The sequence below is a fragment of the Lepisma saccharinum genome, chromosome 15 (assembly GCF_977018435.1).
Source record: "Lepisma saccharinum chromosome 15, izLepSacc3.1, whole genome shotgun sequence".
NCBI lineage: Eukaryota > Metazoa > Arthropoda > Insecta > Zygentoma > Lepismatidae > Lepisma > Lepisma saccharinum.
Genome location: NC_139243.1, coordinates 33,966,206 through 33,975,565, shown reverse-complemented (window position 1 = coordinate 33,975,565; position 9,360 = coordinate 33,966,206). Strand labels below are relative to the sequence as shown.

Genomic DNA, 9,360 nt, shown 5'->3' with positions numbered 1-9,360 from the left:
TAGTGTCATTATCTCAATCATAATTTGTGGGATATCTTCTGTCAGTGTGACAGTACAGCTGTTATTTGTATGTCAGGTTCCGTAAATAATCACATTACTCGTCCCACTACAAGATAAAAAAAGGCACTTGATGAGGAATGTAACACAAGAAAAATGGTTAAACACTATTTTCTGAGGGTCTGTTGGTTTAATCTGAAAAATGAAACACAACATATTTTGAATTTCAATAAGTTATAAGTTTTAATCCTTTGGTATATTACAACACTCTAAACAAAGCAACTTTCACACAATCATCCAGAACATGTCTCTACATCTTTAAATTGTGTTTAAATCACACAGTTTTTTTCTTTCATTAATACAGATGCACGCAATCTCTCCATGATTCACACACACGAATGCACACACAAACTCGTACATTCACATACAAACATCACCTGAAAAACTTTACTCTATATATACATAATGACTCGACGAATGAGTCTGCTAACATAAAAAAGTGAAAGTAAATACCTAATCTGTACACACACATACACGTAATTCCTATTTACAAAGACTTTTAGAATGCATAATTATGTACACGACACCTAAGTTTTCAAAAACAACACGCAACATAACAGACACTATTTGTCATGATCTTACACATACTCTGGAATACCGAAACGTACTGGTTCAAACACCACTGGTGCACCACACCGAAAATGGAATGGTAATCTTCAACATTGGATATGCCATCAATTTACACAAATATTTATTCTTATATCGATATGATCTTTGAAAACACTTCTTAATCACACAGTTAAAGAACACCGGATCAATGTACGCTATAGATTTCTAAAATTATGAGGCTAGTCTTCTCAGCAGATGTACATGGTAAAAAAAATGGTGTTACGACGAAACGAACGGTGGTTCCAGGAGTTTTACACCACAGTGGTCAAGTTTAACCTCAATAGTGTTAACATACCACTGAAAAATGGTTGTAATCACCATTTTAACATCAGTGAGGTTAACCGTTGACCAAAATGTTGTGTGGAACTCACGGGAGGTCTGTGTAACTTTAACACCAGGGTTTTTGCAAGGTAAACACCAGGGTTTTTGCAAGGTAAGTACTAACCAACCACTTATACACATATGTCATAGTATGCATTGATCCGATGTTCAAAAACGACCCAACATTTGTTGATTTATTATTACCGCATGAGTAGCTATATACAACGTACAACACGAACAGAGGTAGCACCAACCGTAAACAAATATCTCTTCATCAACAATGGAAGAGGACCTATATTCTATACAAAAGAAATGAAAAATGGTACAGGTTTTACTGGGACTCCAATTGTGCAATATCTTTCAGCATTCTCAAAAGGTACATTAACCCGACATATACATATAAAACTGAAAACAAACAAAAAAAAATCATTTTGGTTTCTTAATAATAGTAAAAAAAGAAAACTATATTTTCATTCATACTATTGACCATAACTCTTCGCAACATTTTACTGCCCAAATTACATCCAACACTTAAAAATATTTACATATATTTACAATTGAAATGCAACCAACTCTAGTTACTCCAATAAAAGATGCCGATTTCACAGTAACTCTATTTTCCTATTCATGTAGCAGATTTTAAAATTTTCCTTATCATAGGTCGAGAAACATCAGTAACCTATTTTTGGTTAGGTGGGATCAAATAGCCTCTTCAAAAATTTAAAAATACTGCCGTAAATACTGCAAAGGAAAGACCACACCTCACCATATGTTGAAATCGGCATCTGCACATCTCATCATTTTATTAAAGCAGGCCCTTGTACAAGATATTACGACAACAAACGACAATAGTACGATATAAGCACATTAAAAAAGACTAGTATGTGAACGGCATTAATAATACAACGTTAGGCGTATTTTTCATGTGATTAAAGCTTACATCTCTTATGTGTAATAAGACAAACAAATGCATTACTGATGGATGAAAGAACACTTTAATTTCCTGACATGTTTAATCTAATGGTATTTTGTGTATTATTGACAAGATAACTTTTTTCTTATTTGAGGAAATTTTGTAGAATCAATTATTTTGTTAGTGAATGAAAGAAAAACCAATTCTTTTCATGCTATAATCCTTGAAGAATCGAAATTACTTGTGATATGGTCACAATCATAATTTGGAGAATGTCATCTGCCTATCTTGACAACATACACTCTTCATGTGTCTATAAAACTGTGTGAACAGCGTAATTTAATACTTATGCAACCAGCAGTGAAAGCAGGGCATATGATTATTTTCTTAACATTTGAAGTAAAGTCTTCTTTCTTTCTGAAACTGTATTTCTGGAGATTTTCATATATAATCTGCTAAAGTAAAATAAATGCATTGTTTTTTTATCGGCTCTTGGAAAAAATTAAGTTTAGTGCAAAATTCAAGCGTACGCTTCTTGCATAAAGCTGTTCCGAACAAGTCTACCTCATATTATTTCAATATATTGGTCGAATATGTCAAATATAGTATGTAAAACTACTGGTAAGATTGTATATTACAGCATGTAATTTACTAAGATTCATGTATTGTAGATGTGATGTTGGCAATCTGCAGATCACTTAGTTACATAAAATGCAAAGACTTTGTGTAATATAATTTCTGATGTCTTTATTTTGGTTTTGCTATTTGTCAAATATTTTAATATTTTTAGTGTTGTATTAAAAATTTCAAAATAACTGATCAGCGTTAAAAAAATAAATAAATAATGTACTCGAATCGTTTTTCAAAATCTTACTTTCATCAGTTCTCGATACATAGTTTGTAAAGATCACCACTGAAATTACTTTAAGATGTTCATGACATTTACCACTAATTTTTAGCATTGTACATTTTATAAAGGTCTTAATTTATAATTTGCATCGTAATGCTTAAATATTAAGATATAATTTTCGAAATGCAAAATACCATGAGGTCAGCCTTAAAGATATTCACATCAATTTGGAACGCCTAAAATTAAAATTAAACATTTTTATTACAAAAAGCTCAATGACAATTCAGCTAGTACTGTTATAACAAATTGTATTCGGTAAGACAAAAATAGCTGTAAAGACAAATAAAATTTGTAAATATAAGTATGTTGCTGCGTAGAGAAGTGTATTATTATGTATATTATTTCTTCAGTTTGTGGACTCGATATAGACAAGCATCAGGAACCTAACTAAGGGTGGGAATGTTTACAACTTATTTGTTAACACTTTTACTTACACCATAATTAGCAGGTACTATATATTTCTAACGATTAAGAAATTACTTGATTAAAAGAAGGGAATTATAAACAGAGGATCGAGGAGTTGTATACTAACTTGATTACGAGGTAGATGCACAACCACAAAAGCAATATCAACGGTCGTTTTGTTTGCATTGATATCTGTTACAGGTTACTCCTTATAGTAATGTTTATAATATCGTCTGGTTTAGTTACCAGAGATTGTAACAAAACATCAACAATGCCGATTGTGGTAAAGACCGGTGAACTGGCAATTTATATTTCGTTGTCGGCTAATCCTAATTTGTAAAAAAAAAAAAACACATGAAACGTGCCTCTGGCAATGAGTACTGTTTATATTAGTAGCATGTACGGTCAACATATCAATCAGCTCTCTATTGAGTTCATACTTTCTCATTCTAATTCTAGTTTATTGAAATCAACTTGGAAAGTGTATTTTTGCCATATTAATTAGTGTAGTTGATGTGTAATGTTCTCATTTATGTATGTCCATGTGCATCATTGAAGAGATGCTTGTGAAATTAAAGTGTCTTAAGTACTTTAAATGTGTAAAGTCTTTGACAGAGTAACTGAAAACAAACATGTCATGGCTTAAAACACTGACTCGAGTATCAATACACCGCGCACCATGTCTCAAAGATCTGATTGATATGAAAACCACTTCGAGAATTACTCAGTCCTAGTTATTGTGCTACAACATCGGGAGGATAAACCCTGCTCACACCATACCATATGTACACATATCTACTGAACCTCTCCAAGTTGTTTCACTGGAGACCCACAGCTTTCTTCGAACATTTACTTTGTACCAAGCATCACTTACAAGCCTAAATTCCTTTCGACGCATCGACTACTGACCAACGCTTTCAACCATAAAACCTGAAGGCCCTTGCTCAAACCAGACACTGAAAGCAAACTACTTTCAGACCAAACCTTACTTTCCAAGGGAATGTACATATATTAACCTGCGTGCAGGTTCAAGCAGCACAACAGCAACTATAATGTCATCAATGTAGTCGTTTCAGGACATTGGTAGTTGAAACAAATCCATATCCAATTCTAGGGAACGAGGAATACGATATGCAAAATGCATTTGCTGGTCAAGGATTGTAGATGTGTCAATGAAAGGGAGCATGGAGGTTTGGAGGTATATAGATGGATGGAGTTTTAAGTTCCATCCGGTAGGACTCAACAATCAAAGGGAACATTCCTCTTCGTGGATTAAGAGTAGCTGTTGCTATTGTTGCCTCCTCCATTGGCACACGAACACGAACATTGGGTGACAATGGGGTAGTGGATAGTGATCCACTTGCAATACTTAGACTGTGCCCAATCTTCACAGTGCCAACGAAGTATTGATTTGTGAATGGTGCCTGAAGGTTTGCACTTCATTCCAGGCGGTATTGAACATGAGGATTTTCCAGGAGGACAGTGACCTTCTTTGATCCACCTGGGCCAGAATCGAATCCCAATGTCCTTCCAACGATACACAACAGGACAGCTCGTATATGCCCAGAGGAACTGCTGCAATTTCTTCTTCAGCTTGTTGGTAACCCGAGTTCGAAGCTTGGTACCGTCTGGCAAGCGAATGTACTTGAAGTTCATTCTCTTTAGCGATCGTGGCATGTCCCCAAGGGGTACCAACCTTCCTTTCTTGTTCCTCTTGAACGGGTAGTCGATCATCGACTGATTACGGTTTCGTCCATGGTGATGGCGATTGTTTAACTCAAGAGGCTTGCTAATGCTCATGTACTCTGGATCGAAAGACCTCCCCAGTTTCTGCCTCAAGGCTGTCACATTCAAGTCCTGGGGTTTTGGATCGTACATCTTATTTGGAGATTCTATTAGATCTACTGGGGGGTCGTGGGGTCCACTTTCCCTTAAGCCGTAGTCGTGGGGGGAACCACCGGTACCAAATCCTCTTCCTGGCTTGCTGCTCGTGGCGCTGAACTTTCTGGATGGCGCTGCGAAGCTAGCCGTGATCATCAGGCAAGTCATCACCAGTCTGAAGAGTGGCTCCATCTGCAAAGACAACAAACCAAAGCAGTTAGATTTGTTCACTTACAAAAAGTTTAACATGTACATACATGCAATGCTAAATATACAATAAATCTTTTGATCCAGGCAGGCAATGGATTAATGAACAGCTCTATAGAGCCCCTATCATGGATTTTAGAGAGTAAGATTGTCCATTTAAGTCATTCGACACCGAACCATTATATGTATACAATATCATACCAATACGGCCAGCGAAAATCTAAAATGAAAGGGAACTGGCATGGAAGAAAACCATAACAAAATAATATACTTGAAAAAATAAAACATCATGCTATAAATTCATGTTCCTTCCAGTATTCTCTAGATGCAACTGCGCATATTTGATCGTATGATCATGACCACAGTTCTCTTCGAATAGTTATTCTTGGTCTTATATATCAATTACTATCTCACTATCTCATAAATTATAAGAGAATGTTTGTGGACAAATTGTTATATAGCACTAAACTTTATTACTGTATTATTTATAGATACAGATACGAGAGTAATAAATGTTAGTGTTTTACAACAATTTTTCTACACGTTATTTCTTTTCTGATAAGTTGTGAAGACAAACCTATTTCGATTTTCAATTTGAATTCGGCAATCATGTTCTACTCAAATCTCATAATTAGTAATGCGAATATAACATCAGACATTGACAACATGCGTTTCTTTACAATTCATGAGATGCATACATCTTAGCAGCCGATTGCACATATAGGAATCAGTTTTTATTAATTAATAACATAATTTTTAAAACCCGTGAGTGGTACACATGGGGGACCCAATGGAATTTGTTGATGTGTTTACTCACAGATGGCAGGTCTGGTTACTTTCATCTCCCAAGTAGTCTTTTGACTGGCAGTGGTGAATGTTGTGTTGGAAAAGCTTTTCCATTTATGTAACTAATTTTCTGGATGAGGGATTATTGATCATTTGTTATATTTCCTTCTGTTCCAAACATTATGGCGGGAGGATGTAATTTAACCGATGATGAAATATGGAAGAAGATTCTGAATATGACGCTAATTACGTACAGAGTGAACATAACAGTGAAAGTGAGATATCATCTGATAACACCATTGCTGGAACAGAGGAAATCGGTGCCAACTCTTCATAGGGATATCTGTTGTATAGTGCTGCGTATTCTTGGAGAAGCAGATCAAGAAGAACCACCAGCTATTGCTGTAACTACTGAAAAATCCAAACGTAAAAGATGCGCATTGTGCCCCAGCAAAAAGGACAGGAAACAAACAACTACTGCAAACTACCAATCTGTAAAGAATGCAGCTGCACATTATGCTCACACTGTTCCGAAAAAGTTTGATCTCTTTTGTAGCAACTCATGAGAGCATCTGAAAACTTGTACCTGAAAACTTTTGAGCAATAAAGAAAATGGTTAAGGTCAAAATTTCCAATTTTTAATAATACGGGTCCCCAGGACCCAAGTGTACCAGTCATGTAACTTTTCTTAAGTCTACCACTGAACGGTTAAATTGTGAATGCATGTACGTTAGCTGTAGAGATAAGATTTAATTATAAATGCACGCACGTTGGCTACACAGTGACGGAAATTGGGTTCCAAAACTAGGAGGAAGACCAGTTTACTTCAATTTGAAGATAAGGTTTAGCATAGTGCGGAGACATAAGTCGCAAAAGAGGGGGGGGCAAAACCCCTCACGCTCATCTAATCTCCGCCATTGTGGCTTCATATATGTTATGTGTGTGTGTGTATTTGTGTTTGTCTTCGAGTAACGTAGTTAAGTGTAGTTAAAGCTGCCCCATGCACATTGCACCATGCCATTAAAGCCTTCGGCAAGGATGTTTAGTTCAGGCACGTCCACGATCTCGAGAATTTGTGGAGGTGACGTGATCAGCACCACGTCCATACCCCCAGGATAGCTTCCAAGTTCACATTTATTAGATACTGGGTGAGTGAGCTGGTCCATGTGGGAACATTTCCCACCTGAAATAACCAATTCCGGAAATCGAACCCGGGTCTCCCGTGTAGCAGTCAGACTCCCTACCACTGCGGTTCTGTCACTAGTTATTTCTTTAAATGAATAACTATATCCGTACTTCGGTTCTCTACTGTGTACAGTTACTTTTCGCAAGGAATAAAATCATCTTTAAACTTTTTTTAACAAAAATTCTCACCACTATGACATGAATTATATGTAACCTAACCTAACCTAACCTAACCTTTTAAAGTACGTACTATACGTCTATACCAAATAAACAAATCCATTTCACAGTAATATACATATAATTTACATTTAAAGAATCATAAGTATTATGAAAGGGAGGTGGCAAATCATCTGTATATCTAAAATAACTGCAGAAATTTGTTGTCCAATTCACCTCAATAAGGAGTTGCTCTAACGAACATACAGCACTGTGGAATTTCTCACCGTCGTACCGTGGCGACATCTGCAGAGAAACCACAAGCAGAAGCGTGCCATCTATTGGCCGTGAAATCAACTTCCTACTAGTGTTCGGCTCCGCACACCTATTCCCACAGATTGGCCAGGTCCAACACCTGATCGGTGGGCCACCAGGCAATTGGGATGGCCTTGCTTTGACAACAAGCGTCAGACAAAGCTTTGTGGGCGGAATCAAGGGCGAGAGAAGATCCAAGAAGATACATGGCATCAGAGGCGCACAGACAGATAGGGATTTCTATACGTGGAGGCCCAGGACTAACATTATTGTGAACCACCCTTATACACCAATTGATTGACTGATGTATTTTACTTCGATTTCTTGAAGATGAGGATGAATACTGACTGATTTAGTATATTTTACTTGGCTTTTCTGCAGGCCCGTACCCAGGGGAGGGGGCCATGGGGGCCATGCCCCCCCCTCGAGCCATGAAATTTTTAAATGTAAACCTAAAAAAAGCTACGAAAATTACATCGACGATTTTTCAAACTTGTAAAAATTTAATTTTGTGCTTGCATAAATGAATGTGCTGTGTAGAGAGACAGTGTCCAGAAGTCTGCAGTTTTTGTACTTTTAGTTTTATAACCATTGATGCAAGACTACCAGCAGTGACGGTGATTGGAGGGCATGGGGAGGGCAGTTGACCCCCCACTATTTCTACATTTGCTCCTGCACTAAAAATGCAAAGCCTTGTCTACCCAGATCCGGTGGAGGCACATAGTGGTTCGGATCCCAGTTTAAACTGTAGGTCCAGTCCCAATTAGTCTATCTGTGCATAAAGGTGGTTCTAAAACAAAAACTCAAACTTGTCTACTATGAAAAAGTAAATTATCCTTGCCCCCCAGTTTTGGCACCCAATCGCCGCCACTGGCTACCAGGTGAAAATGTTTCTCTCTTTTGGGGGGCGTAGCGGCCTATGGGTTAACTCATAGAATTCTTTATTGTAATAATAATTGCTAATGTGCATAATTTAATTAATAAACATATTATTTTCTAAACATAGAATTATCGTGGCTGTTCAATGGTTCTGGTATAAGAAACTGAAGGAAATTTGAAAACATTTTTAATTTGTAAAACTCAGAACTATCCGAATTCTTCTGACCAGGATCGGCGAAGGGAAAGGGGAGGAGGGGGGCAAGAACAGTTATTTTCTCTTGGTATAGACAAACATTAAGAGGCCATAGTACGGGGGGAAAGTGGCAAAAAGTCGGGGGCGACTGACCCCAGGTCCCCCCAAATAGCGCGCCACTGTATATAGATACATACATAGATAAAGATAAACACGAATCTGGCCCCTCCCTCAAAAAAATCCTGGGTACGGGCCTGCTTTTCTGCCTCTTTTGTTTAATCGTATGAGGATACCCCTCCCTTCACTGTACATATATGAAATGTCATTATATGCGAGAAAAAATATTGCGCTGCGAAGTTCAATAGAACACACATATAACACCCGAAATAAACAGCTCTTTAAGCCTTACTTCACCAGGCTAACATTAGTTCAAGAAGAACCCAACAGATGGCAATTAAAATGTTCAACCATTTACCGAATGATATAAAAGCAGAAAGTATGACAAGTTTGAAAAACAAATTAAGGAAACTATTAGTTAATAAG

At 37.0% G+C, this 9,360-nt stretch overlaps 1 protein-coding gene across 1 annotated transcript in view; it reads right to left on the bottom strand.

The window, feature by feature from the left end:
- Window positions 1–1,071: 1,071 nt before the first annotated feature.
- Window positions 1,072–9,360, bottom strand: part of trk (trunk) — a 190,633-nt gene continuing 182,344 nt past the window's right edge. The window contains exon 2 of the mRNA XM_083136799.1: window positions 1,072–5,288. Within this exon, the coding sequence (XP_082992925.1) occupies window positions 4,488–5,288 (801 nt within the window). The 3' untranslated portion in view covers window positions 1,072–4,487. The remainder of the gene's footprint in view (window positions 5,289–9,360) is intronic.